The following is a 22,008-nucleotide window of genomic DNA, read 5'->3' as shown; positions in this document are numbered from 1 at the left end:
CACCTTTAGGGGGCAGGTTAACTCACCATCTGACGGAATGGCAGGCTATTATGTCAGATGCTTGGGCATTGGAGACAGTTGCCCAAGGTTACTGCCTGCCCTTTCTACGCATCCCTCAGAGCCATCCACCGGGGAACAGCTCTCTGAAAGTGCCGCATCCGCTCCTCTTGCAGGAAATTGTAGACCTGCTAGAGAAAGGTGCCATAGAACCGGTACCTGTAGCGGACAGGAACAAGGGCTGGTACTCCCCCTACTTTCTCATACCAAAGAAAGACAGAGGACTGAGACCCAACCTGCACTTACGAGAATTGAACAAGTTCCACAGGAAGGACAAGTTCAAGATGGTAACTCTCTCTCAGATCCTTCAGGCCCTCCAGCTTCAGGACTGGTTGGTATCTCTGGACCTTCAGGATGCTTATTTCCATGTGCCAATCCATCCCAAGCACAGGAAGTACCTGAGGTTCGCAATTGGCAACTCTCATTCTCAATTTCGAGTTTTGCCATTTGGGCTGACCTCCGCCCGAGGGTCTTCACCAAGCTAATGTCGGTTGTGGCTGCAAGTCTAAGGAGGGAAGGGATTCACGTCTACCCCTACCTGGACGATTGGTTGATCAGAGCAGTTTCTTCGGAAAAAGCTTGGATCCAAGTAGATTATGTCTGCCACTCCCTTCACAGGCTGGGCTTCTCCCTCAATTTAAAGAAGTCACAGATGATACCATCACAGAGACTCCAGTTCATTGGAGCAGTCCTGGACACGTCCCTGGGAAAAGCCTCGCCACCAGAGGTGAGGGCTCAAGATATTCTGCAGATGGTCACCAGGTTTCAAAATGCCCAACGTCTCCCAGCCTACGACTTTTTGAGGTTGCTAGGCCTCATGGCATCCTGCATATCCCTTGTGCCAGAGGCTCGCCTGAGAATGAGATCCCTTCAGTGGGCACTGTGGACTCGGTCACAATTCTCAGGGAGGATGACAGATCTCCTCCGGATTCCGGACAAGGTAGCCCACGACCTTCAATGGTGGGCCTCTCCAGAGAACATCTTGAAAGGAGAACTGTTTTGGCAACCATGGCCGGAGATAACAGTAGTCACAGACGCCTCACTCACGGGGTGGGGAGCCCATGCCAACGACTTGACCATCAGCGGTCGTTGGTCTCCATCGGAGTCCAGACTACACATCAACCTGTTGGAGCCGAGAGCCATCAGACTGGTTCTGAAGGCTTTTCTGCTGTCTGTACGGGGGAGAAACGTCCTGGTAATGACGGACAATACAGTGGCGATGGAGGGTAGTGTTAGAATAGGATGTGGCCAATCGGTCAAGGGACTATAGGGGACTGTATGTATATAGGTGGTAGCCAATGAGGGTGGTGGAATAACTGTATATTGTTCACTTCACGAGTGACTATTTCTTTTCTTAAAAGCCATGTACCTGCTTTGAACTAACTGAGAGCTCTGTGTCCCTTTGGTTCTATGTATACAAAATAAATCTGGTTTTCCTTGCAAAGCGGTGCACCCAGCCCTTTTTATTTATTTATTGTCTGGCGATCCAGCCAGTCATGAAAAGGCAATGCATATCTATGTGTGACTCATGTTACATTTGCGGGAGGTGTAATTGGATTGTTCATTGGATGTAATAAGATTGGCTACAATATATGTATAAATTATGCATCTGGGGACATTTCTTGACTCTTTGCTTGACTTATCTGATGTATGTTTACTTAATGTGTGTTGCTTGCTTTATTACATTTTATAAGTATTATATGATGAGGGGGTGAAGGGAATATAAAGGGGGAACAGGCTGTTGAAAGAACACGAGGTTGACAGTTGGGGGATAGACCAGATAGGCAAGCGAAGAGATGAGAGAAGGTGAACTGGTAAGGGAGGGATACGTTGGCACTGACTAATCAATCCTAAATTGAAACAATCTTGAGAAGGAGTCTGTGATTGTGCCACTCTCGCTTCTATCCTCTTTTGTTGTTAGATTGAAACGTTTGCAACCCTTGCCTTCTCTAATGAAACACCCTGGGGCAGGAGTCTAATGCTGCATTTTCCTTTTTTGAGACATGCAGGTAGAGGCTGAAGATGGTCCAGCTGACGATATCTTTGAAGATGAAGATGATGAAAATGAAGAAACGAATTGGCGCAATGAGTATCCCGACGAAGATGAGTTTCAAGATGAAGAAGAAGAAAATAGCGACTTGGAAGAGGGAAATGGAGGTACTGTCCTGTGCACATCTTTGTTCCTATTTTAGGAGAGGGTGGGTCCATATGCACTTGGGGTTTTGTTTGTCCATTCTTTTCAAAAGATGGGTTATCTTGGTCTGTCTAGTTTGTGCCTGGCTTCAAGAAATAATCAGGCTTCACAGCCATTGCGCTGATCTCCTGTTGGCTGTGGCCAAACTGTTTTGCTTACTTTACTAAGCTAGTTCTCCCCATTGAGGTTTCTTTTGCCCCTTCATTCCATGGTATTGAAACTTTTGTGAGCATGTCCATATTCACGTTTATGGCTTCCTGACTTTGCTGTGCAGAACTCTACCAATTAAAAGCAGCCCTGTTGAAGCAGTGGCAACAAAAACTTTGTGAACCCCTTACGCTTTCGTTTTACAATATGGAAAATGTGTACATTCTGCTAGATTTGTTGAAGTTGTGGACAAGTCACAGAGAACTAAGGTGACCTGCCTTGGTTCATGCTGATTCAGTGATGTAGGGAAGTCAGGTTTGTAGTGCATTTGAGAACGCATGAAGCTTGCCTAATGGGCTCATGGAGAGCACTGTAAAAAGAATGTACAAATAACATCACGAGGATATGTAAGCTGCAGCATAGTTCCAATGGTTAAAATGTCTACTTCAGGGGGGCATGGCCAACCAGGGAAGCCATGCAGATGCTTCTCACCTTTGCCACTGGAACGTCCCCCCCTCCCCACCCCCTTAAGCACTCTCTTGTGCACCCCTTTCTAAAGAAGCCCTCGGCCGATCCTTCCTCTCCGGCTAACTTTCGCCCAATCTCCATCACTTCTTTCAGGGGCAAACCCTTGGAGAGGCTGGCCATCTCCCAGTTTAATCTACATACTGAATCTGTTGGTTGCCTCCATGATCACCAGGCTGACGTCGGAGCTGCCAGGAGCACGTAAACTGCTCTCCTGAACACCTGTGAAGACTTGCTCTCCATTCTTGACTCTGATCTCCCTTCTGTCCACGTTCTCCTCGATCTATCCTTTGCTTTTGACACGGTCAACCATGTCATCCTGCTCAATAGTCTCTGTGACAACCTTGGTATTACTGATCAGACCCTGGCCTGGTTGACCTCCTTTCTCACCGACCGAACCTCTCCGGTCCAACTGGGGTCTTTCCTCTCTGTCTCTCTCTCTACGTGTGGTGTTCCTGAGGGGTCGAAACCTCTCTCCCTGGCTCTTCAACCAATACCTGGCACCGCTTGCCCACCGTATCGCTACTTTCGAGTGGATTGTCCTCCAACGTATTCCTCATCTTAGATGTATTCCATCCAGCTTTGCTGCTCTTCTCTTCGGAAATTTTTTCGGCAGAGGGCGCAGTGCGTCGATGTCGTCGAGTCGATGGTCCCTCAAAGGCCTCTGTCGAGGGTGACGTCATCGGGTGTATAAGTAGCATGCGCGGCGCCCGTTGGCCTCAATTCTGTTTTTCCGCAGTGTACGTTGCTTCGGACATTTGACGCGCTTCGAGTTCTGTGAGAATATATAATCAACAAAATATCTCCTCATCATCGACGCCGACCACAACCCCGAAATCGGGATTCAAAAAGTGCAAATTGTGCGGGTCAAAAATGTCGATCACGGACCCGCATCGAGAGTGTTTGTGGTGCCTCGGAGAAGGCCACGACATGGAGGCCTGTACGAAGTGTCGGGCGATGACTGGGAAGGCCTTGCGAGAGAGGAAAGCTACAGGTAGGTCGAAAAACCTCTGGCGTCGAGATCCCTTGAGGAGAATTCTCCTCGACGTGAAAGGCATCGATTGAGGTCCCGTAGCGATTCCCATCGCTCGTCGTCTTCGTCAAAAAGATCGAAGAAACGACGCCACAGGTCTCCCTCCACCCCGTCAGACGAGTCTCCAAAAAAGATGAAATGCCCCATGAAACATTCATCTACCGAAGAGTGGGAAGCATTCCGGGTCAAAATGATGGAGGTGTTTGAAAAAGCAAAGCCTCGGTCCGCGCCTTCTTCGGAAGCTGACCGGGAGCGTCATCGCTCCGACACTCGCGCGCCCTCGAGCCCGGGTGATCGAAAAAGGAAGGATAGGGAACCTTCCAGGACGCCAAGTGAAAAACGCTCGAGTCGAGTCGACCGCTCGAGGTCGTCGACGCCGTCCAAGACCCATCATACCTTGAAGGAAACCTCTTCGAAGGTCGCCTCGACGCCCTCGAAGCAGACCCTGTCGACGACCACAGTGTCGTTGACGCCGTTATCGACGCCGAAACCCTTGGCGCCAAAGGCTCCAGCCAAGCCAGGGAAGCCAGAAAAAGGATACAGTTACAAAACCTGTATTGTCCTCAGAGCCAGGTACTAGACCTCTTCCTTCTCCTCTCCCAGAGGTTTTCAAGCCTCTCCCCAGAAAGGAGTTTTTCAAATCCCTGACCTCAATTTTTGAGGAACAGGAGAGATCTGATGAGGAGAATGTACCTTTTGGGCTGGAATTAGGGCACCCCAAATGTCCCAGAATGCTTGATTTCAGAAGAAAGCAGAATGAGGGACTTGGTAGAATCATTACACAATGCAAGTGGCATTGACCCATCTCCTGAAGACGAGTTTGGCAGACCAGAACCAGGAGAGCATGCCACGCCATCATACCGTCAATTAATGACAAAGGTAGTAGATTACTTAGGATGGGCTAAACCATCAGCCCAATTCATTCAGGATGATTTAACAGATATATTGGACCATGGTCCCACCGAAGACTCAGTACTACCCTTTCATGTAGCCCTGCAAAATAGGGTGGCCAAGAATTGGGAAACTCTGGATTCTATTCCTCCGGTAAATAAATCCCTCACCTCAAAAAACCGCCTGGCCAGTAGCGACCCTGGCTATCTGTCCAAACACCCAACTCCCGAGAGTCTGGTCATACACGCAGCCACAGCTTCTAACAAACTTGCATACCCGTCTATCCCTCCAGACAGGGACGATAAGAGTGTGGATGGTTGGGTACAGAAGGTATTTTCAGCCGGGAGCATGGCATTAAAATCTGCCAACTCCACATGTGCCTTCGCAAAACTTTCGTACACTCTTTGGGAGTGCATTGCAATGGCGGTGGAACACATACCAGAAGGGGAAGAAAGGGAAGGGTTCCTAGCCATCGTTAGAGATGGAAAGGAAGCCATGCAGGAATCCCTTCAATCTGTATTGGACACTGCAGATAGAATAAGCAGGTCCATGAGCACTAGCACGGTAATGCGCAGATTTGCGTGGTTACGGAAGTTGGGTTTCGCACCGGACGTACAGAACTGCCTTCTTAACATGCCGTTTGACGGGTCTCCCCTTTTTGGCAACAAGGCTGACGAGAGCCTTGAGAGGTTGCAGACCTCAAAAGCAGCTGCCAAATCTTTAGGAGCTGCTATTAGGCAACCTCAGCCTTTTTGTGCGCAAGGACAGTCATGGAGGGGACGTTCCTATCGTTACTACACCTCATATGGAAAGGCGAGAGGAATGGCCTGTCAAAGGGGCCAGAAAAAGGCCACTCGTGGTGGACGAGGAAAACGTGCTAAACCAGCTCCGGCTGCAGCCTCTCTGCCATCAGCGGCTGCAACATCCGCCATAAAACCGCTTTGAGGACTTGCATCACAAAACACCTGTAGGGGGCAGGCTGTCACAGCATCTGCAAGAATGGCGAGCCATTACTTCAGATGTTTGGGCTCTAGAAATAATAGCCCATGGTTACTGCCTTCCTTTTCTAACGCAACCTCAAAGCAATCCACCAGGGAGACACCCGTTAAAGTCTTCTAACCCGCTCCTACAGCAGGAAGTTTTAACCCTGCTGGAGAAAGGTTCTATAGGACCAGTACCTGCAGCGGAGAGGAACAAGGGATGGTACTCCCCGTATATTTTGATCCCCAAAAAGGACAGAGGACTGAGACCCATCTTGGACTTAAGAAACTTGAACAAGTTCCTCAGAAAGGACAAGTTCAAGATGGTTACCCTTTCTCAGATCTCCAGGCCCTTCACCTTCAGGACTGGTTGGTGTCATTGGACCTCCAGGATGCTTATTTACATGTGCCGATTAATCGCCAACACAGAAAATACCTGAGGTTCGTAGTTGGTGACTCACATTATCAGTTTCGAGTCCTGCCTTTCGGGTTGACCTCCGCCCCGAGGGTCTTCACCAAGTTAATGGTAGTGGTTGCAGCGCACCTCAGGAGAGGGGGTCTACCCCTACCTGGACGATTGGTTGATCAGAGCAAGCACTGGATCATCTGAAAGTCACCTGCCACTTCCTCCACAAACTGGGCTTCTCCCTCAATTTCAAGAAGTCACAGATGACACCTTCCCAACAGCTTCAGTACATAGTAGCTGTATTAGACACGTCCTTGGGAAAGAGCTCGCCTCCCAAGTAGAGGGCTCAAGACATTCTTCAGATGGTTTCCAAATTCCAAAATGCCCAAAATCTCCAGGCTTACGACTTTTTAAGGTTGCTCGGCCTCATGGCATCCTGCGTCTTTCTGGTGCCAGAGGCACGCTTGAGTATGAGATCTCTTCAATGGGCCCTAAAGACTCTGGTCCCAGTTCTCGGGTCAAATGACGGATCTTCTTCAGATTCCGAACAAGGTCAGACGAGACCTTCTATGGTGGACCTGTACAGAGAACATCCTAAAAGGAGAACCTTTTTGGCAACCATGGCCGGAGATCACATTAGTGACGGACGCCTCACTCCTGGGGTGGGGAGCTCATGCCAACGATTTGACAATCAACGGTCGTTGGTCTCCATCGGAGTCCAAACTACATATCAACCTTTTAGAGCTGAGGGCAATCGGACTAGCGCTGAAGGCCTTCCTGCCATCTGCCAGGGGAAAGAATGTCCTGATAATGACAGACAACACAGTGGCCATGCACTATCTAAACAAAAGAGGAGGTGTGCGGTCCCTATCCCTGTGCAGAGAGGCAATGCAGCTCTGGTATTGGGCGATTCAGGAAGGAATCTCTTTAACGGCAATTCATCTAGCCGGGGAAGAGAATATGACGGCAGATGCTCTGAGCAGGCAGAGCACGGTATCCCACGAATGGGAACTGGCTCAGGAAGTCATTCAAGAGATCTTCGCCCTTTGGGCAACCCCTCAAGTAGACCTGTTTGCAACCGGAATCAACCGAAAATGCGAAAGGTATTGCTCAAGGGAATTTCCCCCGAGAGGAGCCCTGGGGACACGTTCGTGGTGGAGTGGAATTTCCCACTATTGTACGCATTCCCTCCGATTCCCGTCATTTCTCGGGTCATCAGGAGGCTGAGAAGGTTTCGGAGCCGCATGATCCTAATTGCCCCGGATTGAGCCAGGAGAACGTGGTACCCGGACCTTCTAGACATGTCCATCTGTCCCCAATACGTCTTCCTCAGAGAGAGAACCTTCTCTCTCAAGTGGAGGGTCAGGTTCTCCATCCAGAGGTCAAAACGATCAACTTTCATGCTTGGTATCTGAAAGGCTGAGATACAGGGATTGGAACCTTCCAGATGACGTTAGGGAGGTGTTGCTTTTGGCAAGAAGACCAGCAACAAAGTCTCTATACCGTTGGAAAAAGTTTTGCAACTGGTGCAGAGAAAGAATGTCGATCCTTTCCTATGTTCTATTCCGGGCGTATTATCTTTCCTTCTGACCCTAGCAGATAGAGGTCTGAATATTGGAACAATAAAAGGTTACCTTGCGGCGCTTTCCATTTTCAAGCGCTCATCGGAAGAATGCTCCTACTTCAAAATTCCTTTGATAATACAATTCTCCAGCATTGGATCTTTCATGGATTCACATGCTTTGAATATTCCCCGTCGTCAGGCTGGGAATCCCCGGTACATTATATAGACCCTTTCCCGTAGGAAAACTTTTTCGACGCTTATGCGTCCTATCCACCTCGTTTTGTATCATGCGTGCCCGCACCGTCAGGACGTCACGATACAAATCTAGGCCCCGCCCCCGCGCTCCCTCAGATTTCAACCGTCTTTCAAAGTAGTGGGATCCTCGTGTTTTACTACTAGTGAAAACTAGGTTGTTTTTTTGTCTGTTTCGCTTTGGCGAAGTTCAAATTCTGGAGAATTATGTCTGGAAAAGCGTTATTTCGCCCGTGTGCAACCTGTGGCCTCAAAAAGGTTTATGAAGGAGACGGCCACATGGACTGTATCTACTGTCTCCACCCGCACCACTCGGCGGATACATGTGAAATTTGTCAGGGTTTCTCCCAGAAAACCCTTAAGGACCGAAAAAGAAGACTGGTCGACTGGCTTAATGACGGAGCAGGGGCCTACCCGGCTTCGGAAGTTGGCTCCACGGCCTCCAGGAGTAAGTCAGAACCTCCATCGAAGAAGGTACGGCCATCTGACATGCGCTCTGAGGACAAACATAAGAGGAAACAGGATGGACCTTCCTCATCACATAAAAAGTCCTCCTCCTCATCTAAGACGGAGAGGCTAGCGCTGTCAAAATCCTCCTCAGGGGACCGTCCCAGGTCTTCCATGAGTCGGGAAGCCTCAGCCGGGAAGTCGGCATCCAAATCGACGATGAAGTCTAAGGGCTCGACGACGACGACTTGCTCGTCGACCTCGGTGTCATTGACGATGCCTATTACCGTTCAAGCAGCAGCGGTGGGGATTCCACCGTCGACGGAGACTCAGTCTATGGCTTGGCTGCCCGAGGTCTATGACCCGATCCCCCCGGAGGTCTTACTGCAGCCAGACACGGCCGGCTCGGCGGAAGGAGAAGGTGATTTGGTTCTGCAGCCATCGGATTTAGGCTTACGGCCTTCCACGTCGACGGCGACGAGTGCGAGCGGGGGTATGGTACCGATATCATCCACGTTATTGACCCCCCAGTCGGTTTTGTCTCTGGATGTGCTTAATACTCTTCAGAAGCTCCTGCAGCGGCTGGATACGCAGTTCCCTCAACCTGGGACGTCATCGTCACTTTTGTCTGTACCTTCCGTCGACAAGCAAACTTGTACGGCTCGATCGACGTTGAAACGCCCATCGGCTCCCCAGGCGGCGAAAGATTGTCCTCGAGCTCAGGAGGAGGGCGAGTTGTCGGAGTCCGACTCTATACCAGATGACTCGGGGTCAGACGTCTCCCTGTAACCGTCGAGGGACCCAACATGGAATTCGGATGTGGAGTTAGTCTACGAGGAGCCAGACACAGCCATCTCCCCCTGATGATGTGGGAGCCTTCCATGCAATGATGGGGAAAGCTTGTTCTGAATTCGGCTTGATTCCTGAGGAGCAGAAGAAAGACTGTTTCCTTTTTGACCATATGGGTCAAAGGAGAAAATCGGTATTTGCCATCCCAATCCTGGACCACGTGTGGCAAGAAGGTCTCAAGACGATGCGCCATCCGTTCTCGGAGCCCGCCATAAAGGGACGGATCGAGAAAAAGTTTAAAGCTCCGGAGTCCACTCCAAAATGTCTAACATCACAGCCTCTGTCTGACTCGGTGGTGTCGGCGGCAGCGGCTAGGAAGGCCAGGGTCCAGCAAAAATGTTCAATGCCACCTGAAAGCGAGGCCAGGAGACAGGACGCCTTTGGAAAGAAGGTGCTCTCGGTCGAAGCGACGACAGTAAGAGCAGCCAATTCCTTAGCGATCGTGTCACGATATGATAGGGAAATGTGGCACAAACTAGCCCCTATCCTAGAACACCTGCCAGACGAACACCGGAAAGCAGCTATGTTACTGGTGCGGGATGGCGAAGAGGCCTCGAACCACGCTATCAATATCGCAGTTGACCTAGCAGAGTCTGGGTTCAAACAAATCAACCATGGAGTAGTGCTTCGTCGGCAAGCGTGGCTCAAATGTACTACTTTCCGTCCTGAAGTACAGTACAAAGTCCTTGACATGCCATGCGAAGGGGAACACCTGTTTGGCGAAAAGGTTGATGAAGCGCTGAAAGGGATGAAAGAAGACACGGATACTGCTAGGTCCCTCGGCGCCCTTCAAACGGGTAGAAATTTTCGCTCTTTTCGCCCCTTCAGGGGTGCTTCTGGAAACTCCCGCTTTGGAGCCTCGAGGGACCGTGGATTCAACAGGCCCTCTTACTCTTCACAAGGGTTCAGACGAGCGTCCCAGTCGGCACGTAGAAGCAGGGATTATCAAGCCTCCAGACGGCGAGGCTCAGGTCCGTCGTCAACGAAGAACAAGTAAACCAGCAACCAATGACGGCCTTCGGAACGTCCTGGGGGGTCGAGTCTCTCATCACTTCGACCGATGGAAATGCATCACCACAGATCGATGGGTCCTAGACACGATTCGCATGGGTCATGCGCTGCAATTCAAAGACAAGCCTCCGCGTCTTCCTCCTTTATTCTCGACACAGCCCCACCTCCGAATCCTACGACAAGAGGCGGCGCTTATGTTGCGAAAAGGGGCGGTAGAGAGAGTTCCTGTAGCACAGGAAGGACAAGGAGTTTATTCGAGGTTCTTTGTTGTAAAAAAGCCAAACGGCAAATGGAGGCCCATTCTCGACCTGAGGGTACTCAACAAGTGGCTAAAGAGCCTAAAATTCAAAATGCTAAAGCTCCAAGAGGTTATCAGGTCGGTGCAACCCATGGATTATCTATCATCACTAGACCTTCAAGATGCTTATTTTCACATTCCAATACGCCCACGACACAGGAGATATTTAAGATTCGTCGTCGGCAGAAAGCATTTTCAGTTCAAGGTCCTCCCGTTCGGGCTCAAGTCCTCCCCCAGGACGTTCACCAAGTGCTTGGCCCCTATAGCGGCCCATTTAAGGAAGGATGGTCATCCTGTCTATCCATATCTAGACGACTGGCTGGTCAGAGGTTCATCCAAGGAACAAACACGAGACAGTCTACGAGCCACAATGTCCCTCTTACAGGAACTGGGCTTCGCAATAAACTTCAACAAGTCCTCCGTAGAGCCTTCGAGGACCTTGGTCTTCCTAGGAGCGGAGTTTCATACACACACAAGCCTGGTGAGACCATCCAGCGAAAGAATTCAGAAACTTCAAAACAAGGCGTCGGAATGGAGAGGCGGTACCAAGGTCTCGGTGCGCAGGTACATGTCCCTGCTAGGGACCATGTCGTCCTGCATTCCGTTGATAAACAACTGCCGTCTGTTTGAGACCTTGCCAGGAATTTCTAGCGGACCGTTGGGCTCAGAGCCGAGGTCGCTGGTCCGACAGACTGGTCGTCGACGAACAACTAGTTCAAGCACTCGACTGGTGGAGAGTGTCGACTCATCTAACGAAAGGGATGCCTCTACTGGAACCAGAGTTCCAAAAGACTGTGGTGACGGATGCATCGCTGAGCGGATGGGAAGCTCATCTGGATATGTTACAGGTACAAGGCCAGTGGTCCTTGCAGGAGTCCTCCCTGCATATCAACCTGCTAGAACTGAGAGCAGTGCGATGGGCTCTAAAATCTTTTCTTCCTCAACTGAGGGACTCGGTGGTGCGTGTCATGACGGACAACACCACTACGATGTTCTACTTGAGAAAACAAGGAGGGACACGTTCCAGGTCCCTATCGACGGAGGCACAGAAAATCTGGCATTGGGCCCTACAACACAACATGCAAATCTTAGCGTTCCACCTACCAGGCGTGAGAAACGTGGAAGCCGATGCCCTCAGCAGAGAAATGAACGAAGTTCACGAATGGGTACTGAACGACCAACAACTACAACAAGTATTCAAGGAATGGGGACACCCGTCCATAGACCTGTTTGCAACGAAGAACAACAAAAAATGCCATCAGTACGCAAGCAGATGGCCTCAGCAGGGCTCTCTGGGGGATGCGTTCTCCTTCCCGTGGACGAACAAATTCATGTACGCATTCCCTCCATTCCCCCTGGTCCGGAGGACGTTGCAATGGATCCTCAGGTACCCATGTCGGGTAATTCTGGTGGCCCCATACTGGGCCAGACAGGTGTGGTTTTCAGACCTGCTACACCTAGCGGTGGCGGAACCGATGAGATTCAAGAAGACCCCTGACCTTCTGTCTCGACAGGACGGTGTTGTTTGGCATCACGACCCGGACAGCCTCCAGTTGACGGCCTGGCTCCTGACTTCGCCGAATTTGGTTGGCTAACGATCCCGGAGGACTGTCTGCGTATCCTACAAGCGGCAAGAGCACCTTCCATAAACGCCTCATACGCGTACAAATGGAAAAGTTTCTGTCAATGGTGTGAGGATCAACCAGGTTTAGCCCCGCAATCGATTAAGCCAGAACAGCTCCTTCCTTACTTGCTGCTCTTAGCTCAAAAGGGCCTGTTGGTATCTTCAATAAAAGTACACCTAGCAGCCATTTCCAGGTTTACTCGTCGACGGCACTCGGCACCTTTGTTCAGGGACCGCCTGATTAAGCACTTAAAGGCCTCTTTCGGAGTTTCCCTCCAGAGAAGAAATTTCCGCCGGAGTGGAGCCTCAATCTGGTCTTAACGTCTCTTATGAAGCATCCTTTTGAGCCAATGTCATCATCGTCGTGGAAATTGGCCTTCCTGGTGGCCATCACTTCAGCCCGACGTATTTCAGAAGTTCAGGCTCTAATGGTAGACCCACCATACTTACGATTTTTCAAGACCAAGGTAGTCCTAGCCACTAACCCACAGTTCATACCAAAAGCTCCTTCGGTGTTCCATAAACACTCCTCTATTGTGTTGCCTACGTTTTTTCCGGATCCATGCTCGGGAGCGGAGCGCATGCTACACTCATTGGATGTAAAAAGGGCTCTCAAGTTTTATCTTCATCGTACGCAACCGTTCAGAGAAACGAGACAGCTATTCGTGGCCTATGGTTTGGGGGCTAGAGGAAAAGCCATTTCAAAGCAAGGACTATCACGATGGGTGTCATCTACCATTTCGTACTGCCATTCCAGGGCAGGGAAGCCTCTTCTACGACGGCCAAGAGCTCATTCAACTAGAGCAGCGGCATCGTCGACGGCACTGTGGGCCGGAGTCCCTCTAGGGGACATCTGCATGGCGGCTACCTGGGCAGCTACACACACCTTTACCCGCCATTACTGCCTGTCGCAGCAGCATGCCGAAGACACCCGGATGGGACAGGCGGTGCTTAGACACCTATTCCAATAAGGTAAGCCCCGGCTGAGGGGTTGCATCCTGTGAAATGTATGACTGTGTGTGGTTCGTTTTCCTATGTTAACGATTACTGATGTATACATGATCATAGGGAACGGGCCTTGCGAAGAAAGTATATGGGTTTGCATGCACGCCTCCTCTTGGGGGTGGTACTGCTATGTAATCTATTCAAAGCATGTGAATCCATGAAAGATCCAATGCTGGAGAAGGGAATAGTTTCTTACCTGTAACTCCATTTCTCCAGCATTGGTATCTTTCATGGATTCACATGCGCCCGCCTGCCTCCCCTGAACATGCAAACCGGTTCCCCCACTACTTTGGGGGCCGAAATCTGAGGGAGCGCGGGGGCGGGGCCTAGATTTGTATCGTGACGTCCTGACGGTGCGGGCACGCATGATACAAAACGAGGTGGATAGGACGCATAAGCGTCGAAAAAGTTTTTTCCTACGGGAAAGGGTCTATATAATGTACCGGGGATTCCCAGCCTGACGACGGGGAATATTCAAAGCATGTGAATCCATGAAAGATACCAATGCTGGAGAAATGGAGTTACAGGTAAGAAACTATTCCCTTCTTAAAAGGACTCACTAATGTGTTTCCTCCTCACCCATTTCAAGTACCGATCTGGGATCTAAATATAGTCCTAAAATTCTAAGTGTACCCCTTTTGAGCCTATGCACACGTGTCCATTAAGATTACTAACATGGAAAACAGCCTTCTTGGTTGCTCTAACATCAGCAAGAAGAGTGAGCGAATTGCAGACACTGTCTTCTGGGCCACCCTATACTGTGTTCCATAAGGACAGAGTTGTGTTGAGGGTAACACTATTATTTTTACCGAAAGTAATATCTGATTTTCATTTAAGTCTGAAAATTGTCTTACCCGCATTCTATCCTCCACCCCATCCTTGGAAGGAGGAGGAAAGATTACACAGGTTGGATCCGAAAGAGCTTTAAGCGTTTACATCTCTAGACTTTCCAGACTTTGAGTGGACAACCAGCTGTTTATAGGTTATACAGGAAGGAAACTAGGTCAGTCGGTGACAAAACAGACAACTGGATTGTGCTTTGCATTTCAGAATGCTACAGACTAGCTCAAAAAGACCCTCCGGAAGGGTTAAGGGCTCATTCCACCAGAGGCATCACCTCCTCCACGGCCCTTCAAAGAGGTGTTCCAATAAGATCCATTTGCGAAGCAGCAACTTGGTCTTCGCTACACACCTTCTCAAAACTCTATAACCTGGATGCTTCCCAGTCTAGGGAGCTAACGTTTGGAAAAGCAGTACTATACTCAGCCATCTAAGAGTAGCGAAAAAATCTACCCCCTCCTCCAGATTAATTGTCCATCCTGCTTTGGGAGTCTTTCTAAGATGAGGAATATGTTGGAGGACACAATCCACTCGAAGAACAAGTTACTTACCAACTGGTAACGTTCTTTCGATTGGATGTTCCTCCAACGTATTCCTCATCGCCCTCCCAGCCTACCCCTCTGTAGATTTTTCCGGGTTATTGCCATCTCAAATCTCGCAAGGCTCATACCTGTCTGCCGGCACAATCTACACAGTACAAGATCAAAGATAAAAAGGGGAAAAATAGAACTGAGGCCAACGGGCGCCGCGTGTGCTACTTATACACCCGATGACGTCACCCTCGACAGAGGCCTTCGAGGGACCATCGACTCGACGACATCGGCGCCCTCTGCCGAAACAATTTCCGAAGAGCAGAGCAGCAAAGCTGGATGGAATACATCTACAATGAGCAATACGTTGGAGGAACATCCAATCGAAAGAACGTTACCAATTGGTAAGTAACTTGTTCTTCTGCTCCAATTTTCAATGTTATACGGATGACACTCGGCTCTCTTTCAGGCTCCCCTCAGCCACTGCTGCTTCTTCTCTCATACCAGACTGTCTGGCTGCCAATGATCTCTGCCTTAATGCCAGTAAGACTGAGTCCCTCCTCATTGGGACAGCTGCTCCCTCCTTTCCTCTCTCTCTGGCCGCCCACTCTGGGCCCTCTACCTGCTCCTTCCTGCTCGGCTAAGAACCTTGGTGTCTTCTTCGACTCCACCCTCTCCTACTCTCTTCACATCTCTGACATCTCTGACATCTCTGAAGTCAAAGTATCAGCTGCACATCCTCAGAGGTTTTCTTCCTTTTCTCACTTTCCCCCAGAAGCTCACTGTCTCCAGAGCTCGGCTCCTCTCTAGGCTGGACTATTGCAACAGCCTCTTTCTAAATCTTTCTGCCTCTAATCTTTGACCTTTACAACTTATCCAGAACAGGGCTGCGAGACTTGTCCTTGGCCTCAAGCCCAGGGATCATATCTCTCGAGCTCTGAAATCTTTTCACTGGCTCCCCGTGGCTGCAAGTATCAACTTCAAGACCCTCTTCATCATCCACAAGGCTTTCTGGGACCGCTCTACCTCCAACTTTCTCTTCCAAAACATCTTCCTTCTCAAGCTCTCCGCTCATCCACCTCCAACTCTCTAAGGGTCAGGCGCTTCTCCAAGCAAAGAGTTGCGGGCAGATATATCTCCTCGGCTGGGGCCTCCCTCTCGAACAGCCTCCCTGCCTCTCTCAAACTTAAGCAGAACCACCTCCGGTTCCGGAAGCAACTCAAGACCTTCCTTTTCGCTTCCGCTTTCTCACTTCCTCTACCCTCCTGATGCGCCCAACTGCTCCACGCACTGGTCACCCGCTGAACTCGGGCCCAGGCTCCTGCATGTCCAGTTGCCCTTGCACTGCCTCCGGGCTCCCCAGCACTTAAGGGTCTGTGCAACCCTACAGTCCCTTCTCTCTGCACTTATGAGCTGACCGCTGGTTGAACCTGTGAGTTAACTGCACTTCCACCTTCCCCTCCCCCCTGGCACTTCTCCCCTTTCCTCGTCCCCGCACTTGCATGATCTGAATAACACGAGGCCTAGTACGATCGTTAGTTTGTCTTCCCTCTGTTTCCCCCTCCTTGTCGCGCCTAGAAACACTTGTGTACAGGCGCGTTATAAATGCCCCATCCTATCATATATCACCAGAGCTCTGTGATTCTGATGCCTCCTGGGGACTCTACCGCTGCTGAGTGGCGTGCTAATTGACAGCAGGGACTCTGATGTTGTGAGGACCCCCTGAAGGCCCCCTCTCCCAGACAGACTTTGATGAGTGGGGTCCATGAGTGAGTGAAGTACAGCTAGGTGCCAATCCAAAATGGAGCCTGGTAGATGTCCTGCAAATGAAGATCGTGGCTTGGTAACGGAGCGTACCTCTGGCACATCACCCTGCGGCGTAAGAGTGCGCTGAAATGGAAACCTCTGAAGGACCCCCGAGGTGGAAGCAGAAATGACGAGCCAAGTCAATAAAGAAGCCACCATTCTATCAGAATGGTGACCCTTCTGTGCTTTACCGCAGCTGTAAAGACGGCATGTGTGTAAAACTCGCACAAATCAGTAAAGTATGTCCACTGCCACCATCCATAATAGAAAGCTTGCCACTGTAACAGAAATGTTACACTAGCAGTGAGAAAGGGGATAGCGGGTATCTCCCCAGCACTTCACATAAGGTGGGGTGTGCTGGTTGAAATACAGTTGATTACATCAGGCAGCAGTTGAGATTAGTAAGCTCCTTTTTATTATAGATGGAACCAGGTGGCATCAAGTACAAGTCCATTAAGATTAGGAGCTAGGACAGGTAGAAGAGCCTACTGGCTCCTACCACCCGGGCTACATAGTTCCAACTGCCTAAGGTGGAACACGGAGTCCAGAACAAACATTCCATACAAATATTCCACACACTACAAACCTTCTACAGTGACCTCACATCACTCACAGGGTTAGACTAGAGACAGCACACCACCTTTCCTTACACATACAACACAGACCCATACGCCAGATGCAACACACCTCCTTTCCTTGCACACACAACAAAGGACACAATCAACAACATTCAACACAACCCCATCTCACTTTCAACACTCAACCGGAACAACGGGCACTTGGAAATAACCACAAGCACACCATTAAGTGCTACCATCACTTGCGGGATCAAAGAATCCAGTTGTCCCACTAAGGCGCAACTCGCATACAACCAACAGGACGCACCGCAACACTACATCCAAAGCCATCAACTTACGGTTCACCGCCTACCCACCGCTGGCACCAGTGGGTCTTAAACCTGCCACACTTGAGCGCATACCTACCCCTCCTTGGGCAACAAGCTACTTCCATCAATAGAACCTTGCACCTTCCTTCCACCACTGCCACTGGTGAACCTCAAACATACAACCAACAAGTCCGCAGTATCCGGTCCACCAGCATCAGGATCGCAGAGAAGACTCTTCTTCCCTTCCATGGTGCAGTCGGCAGGATTCGAACCTGTGCAGGTACCCCAATAGATTTCTGTTGTTGGAAGAGAACGGATGTATTCTCGTGCTGTACATTTTAATGGGAACTGTTGCTTTGCCGAGATGGTTGGGCATGTGTTATAGAAAGACGGGGGTTTTATTGCACTGCTGCGTGTCTGCGAGGGAATGAAGCTGAACGCGAGTGTCCATCAGTGTAAGGTTTAAGAGTATCTAAGTGCTTACGGTATTAACAAGTTTTGCCATTTCAGCTTTAGAGCTGCTTCACAGCGCTGGACATTTAGGAACCAGACTTGGATTATTTTAAAAAAAATTAGAAACCTAATTTCGAGTGTACAAATGTATAGACTGTTAAGTGTTAACCGTGGGTTAGCATTACATTATTGTAGATGGTTGACCGTTTTTATCAACTGCACGAGGTGGAACTTTGAGTCAAGAACAAACATTCCATACAAATATTCCCCACTACAAACATTCTACAATGACATCACTCTGACATACAAAGACAAGATACAACACACCTTTCCTTACACATACAACACAGAACCAGATGGAACACTGGTCTCCCAATATAAAATGTAGAGGGGATGAAAATCCTGCTCTACCCTTGAGAACATGTGTTCTGCAAGGGAAGTCAAGAGAAATTAAAAACGGAAGCCCAAGGGCCACCGCTGCAACACTGCACAGAAAGTGCTCTCTGCTGCACTAATATGTAGATGCCCAAAAAGGTATAGGAAAGTATAGATTCAAAAATAAAGTATGGATAGTCAGAAAAATGACACCCATAAGAATAAAAGAAAGGGTGAGTGGGGGGGAGGGGGAAGGTTTGCACTCACTCGGGAACATAGAATAGAAAAAGAATCCACAAATGCAGCCAATAGTGCTGGTAGTGTCACATGTGAAGGTGTTTGGGCACATAAATGAAAATCTACTCTAACAATCAGCAATCCACATTGTTTGGGTAGTGCCAGGATGAAATGTTGGGAGAGGACTGAAGAAGCCCCCAGCGTTGGAGCCTGGCGACTGGTCACGCCCAGTGGCGTCGCTAGGAATAAAATTTAGGAGGGGCACAGAGGGGGCCAAAGACAAAAGTAGGGGGGGGGTGCAGACAAAAGTAGGGGGAGAACATGGTCACTGCTAGTTTTAGGTAGGGGGGCACAGGGTTTCACAGGAGGGCCTGGCCCCCCCAGGCCTCCCCTTAGCGACGCCACTGATCACGCCCTGTGCTTGGTGCAAGGGGTGAGACTTCCCAGTGCCTGCTATTGCAGAGCGTTCTGGCACATGTAGTCCCTTTGATGCCCAGAGACCGTGCAGTAAACTGGCTACTGCACAGATCGTGACAGCCCTGCAGGAGCCAAGTGCTAAAAAAAAAAAAAATACATGTTGGGAAGTGCTTGTTCGCCTTGCGAGCATTTTGTGCTCTGTGTGCGTTTGGAGAAAAGCATGGCCATATGGAATTTCCGAGCACATGGTCATACCGCATCTGTGAAGTTGATTTTAAAATTAATAATTTGGCATGATATGTGGATTTACAGGAGAAAATTTAAGGAGCATTAATGTAGCAATTGAATGAGTTTTGATTACAATTTAGTGAGTTATGAATGTGCAACGTGTGCGAATTTAAATTGGCACATAAAACATCTATGAATGGAAGGAATATTCTGGGTATTTAAACAGGATCTATGTGTTTATTGCGACCCTCACAATTGCGACGGCAGAAAATGCAGACTTTTTTTTTTGGTTAAACCCCTTTACACCACATATGCGGGGGGAGACCCCCACAGCCTCCCCATATTAATGTTATAGTCTATACCCACCACATATATATGTGGTGCAAGGGGGGGGGTGTCTAAAAAAAAAGTCTGCATTTTCGGTCGTTGAAATTGTGAGGCGACATTTTTGGTAAGATTCCTTTAAACACTGTGCTTACTCTTTGTGGTGTTGTAGTTCCTATGCTCCTTTAGCCATCATTTCCAATCTAGGTTTGGTACCTTGGAGTACCTTTTGAGCGCCATGAGTGCTTTGAGCTTATGTATAAGGTGATGCATGAAATGAGCTTAGATGATGCCTTGCACATGATGTAACTCGGTGTGATTGCTGCCATTTATTGTGTGGATTATAGATGTCTGCGTTGAGCAGGTGTGTGTGGTCTTTGAGCCATTCAATAATTTCATTTAGTTTCTTTAAGAAAAATTGATTGTGTATTTCTTGCACAAAGGTGTCGTGAGGTGAATTTGACAGAAAATTCAAGCGCACGTAAAAAAAAAAAATCTTTTTGTTTCCATCGCGTGCATTTGTCTAGATGCATGGCCATGGGAGTGATCAACTCTGTTTGTATGCCATATCTTACTGCTCCTTCACTAGTAATGTTTGTGTTCATGTTCTCTGACTTGCATGTCGATTTTCTTTCTTTCCTTCTTTGCTTGTGTGTGTTTTTGGGGAGATGTGGTGTAATCAATCTCTGTGGTGTGTTGGTGGCAAGCGCTGAGGTGCTGGTTCTATTTTGGAGATGTTGGTTTCATGCAGATGACAGTATTCTTGTTTGAGAGGGTGCTGGTGTGTAAGGTTCTGGGGTTTGTTAATACTGATTCGAGTGTAGTGATGTTTCTTATTTGGTGGACTGGAGTGTGCTCGGCCGTGGCAGGCCCGTGTCCTGGGTGTTGCAGGCTCAGGAATAAGGTCAATATGCTGCCTGGGTTCCGGATGTGGAAATGTGTGGATGGTGATCGGGGGTGCCAGACCCGAATATATGGTGTTATGTTTTCTCTGGTTGTTTCCGAATGTTAGTTACGGAAATTGTTTAGAATACACTTTTGGTTGGATGCGAATGTAGTAATGTCAAAGGTGAGCTTGGCTGTGAGTCTGTTTGCAAGGGATTCTGTCCGTAGAGGTTGTTCCTGTCACTTTATATGATAGGGGGATGTGTAGCATGGTGCTTGCTTTGGCAATGCCTACAGAATGTCGAGCAGTGCATGGAACGCCGGGTTCCCTCAGGATTCCAGGGGTGTCGGTTGGGGATTCAGGTTGGGGGCTCTACCAAGAAGGATGTTACCTGCTCTCCCACCTGAGTTCTAACCGGATACCTGACACATTTACCTTTTTGTTCTTGGGTGTCCTCGAGCTTCCAAATTGAGATTCGATGAGCAGGAGTTAAAACAAGCTCTTAGGTGTTGCGCATCATCAAGGAGGCCGGAGCTACAGCTGGTGAACCAGGAGGGAGTACCCCTCTCACCATGAATCTAACTTCCACATGAGATGCACACGTTTGATTAATTGATGTCCTAATTCTTCTATAGTAGCATTCTCAAAGTTAATGTCACGTATGCATGTTTGGAAGGCACAACATGGGGAGCCAAAAGTAGCTCCTAACTGTTGCTTTCAATCCAACTAGACCTGCCTAGGCTAGAAACATGAGCTAAATGGCTCGCAGCTCCACTCAATTTCGAACCGTGGTGCTAGTGTTCCTTGAGTCCTTCCTGCCTTCTGATGAACCAGACACTATGCCTCTACAGAAACCCAAATTGGAAAACTAGCCAGTCCGGTTAGACGCTTCCCAGCAATAAGAGTGAGATCAGCCTGCATAGTGAGAAGCGCTTGTGAACCAGAGGCTTGAGCGAGCAGCACCAACAGAGCAGAATCTGCACACCAGAATAAGACTAGATGCTCCTGATTGGGCAAAGAGTGGAAGGCGGAAACCAGCAGCAAGTGGAGCAGAGGAACCGTTGAAAACCAAAGCCTTCAAGAGTGTTCAGTGTTAATCAACACTTAGTGGAGTAAGAGGCCTTGCTCTGTGGGAGGTGCTGCAAGTCACGAGAAGTGTTTTTTTTTTTTTTTTTTTTTGGAATGAGTGGTCGAGAAGAGTCCAGTTGGAAAGACCTGGTATGCAAGTGAAACTGTGTATTCTGGAATACTAAGTCTGAATGCTCAACATTCGAAAAAACAAGAGAACATTGATCTCCTGTGCTTTTATGAAGAGAAAAGTCCATGGGCAAAAGAGTACACTACCATCCTGGTACACGGATGCTAAGCCTCAAGCATTAAAGTGTGTTAAACTTTCTTCACCGTAGACTAAGAGAATGAGTCCAGACTGAGCACTTCAAACGCTATATTCAAAATAATAAGCAAGACTATACTCTTGTGAAATAAAACCAGAACTTTAACAAAGATTATGGGGGGGGAGGAGTAGTGTTGTCCCAAAGTAGAAGCCGGAGACAACAGCACCGATGCAGCCCTGACATACTCTCAGCAGCGTTCAATCTGGTGGATCACAAATCCCTCACTACACACCTTGCGCATGCTGCGCACTTTTCTAACCAAGCATCTTCCTGGATCACCTCCTTCTTAGAAGGCAGAGCAATGAAAGTCTTCTCTAACATAGCAAATGCAGCTTCCACCATCATTCAC

The 22,008-nt window shown here is 49.0% G+C and overlaps 1 protein-coding gene across 1 annotated transcript in view; it reads left to right on the top strand.

Moving 5' to 3' along the window:
- SLC7A6OS (solute carrier family 7 member 6 opposite strand) overlaps positions 1 to 22,008 on the top strand; it is a 184,909-nt gene that overhangs the window by 148,036 nt on the left and 14,865 nt on the right. The window contains exon 4 of the mRNA XM_069653667.1: positions 2,067 to 2,214. Within this exon, the coding sequence (XP_069509768.1) occupies positions 2,067 to 2,214 (148 nt within the window). The remainder of the gene's footprint in view (positions 1 to 2,066; positions 2,215 to 22,008) is intronic.

Source organism: Ambystoma mexicanum, chromosome 1p, assembly GCF_040938575.1.
Source record: "Ambystoma mexicanum isolate Mex_15411 chromosome 1p, UKY_AmexF1_1, whole genome shotgun sequence".
Taxonomy (NCBI): Eukaryota; Metazoa; Chordata; class Amphibia; order Caudata; family Ambystomatidae; genus Ambystoma; species Ambystoma mexicanum.
The sequence above is the reverse complement of the archived record's forward strand: the minus strand, read 5'-3'. Positions and strand labels throughout refer to the sequence as shown.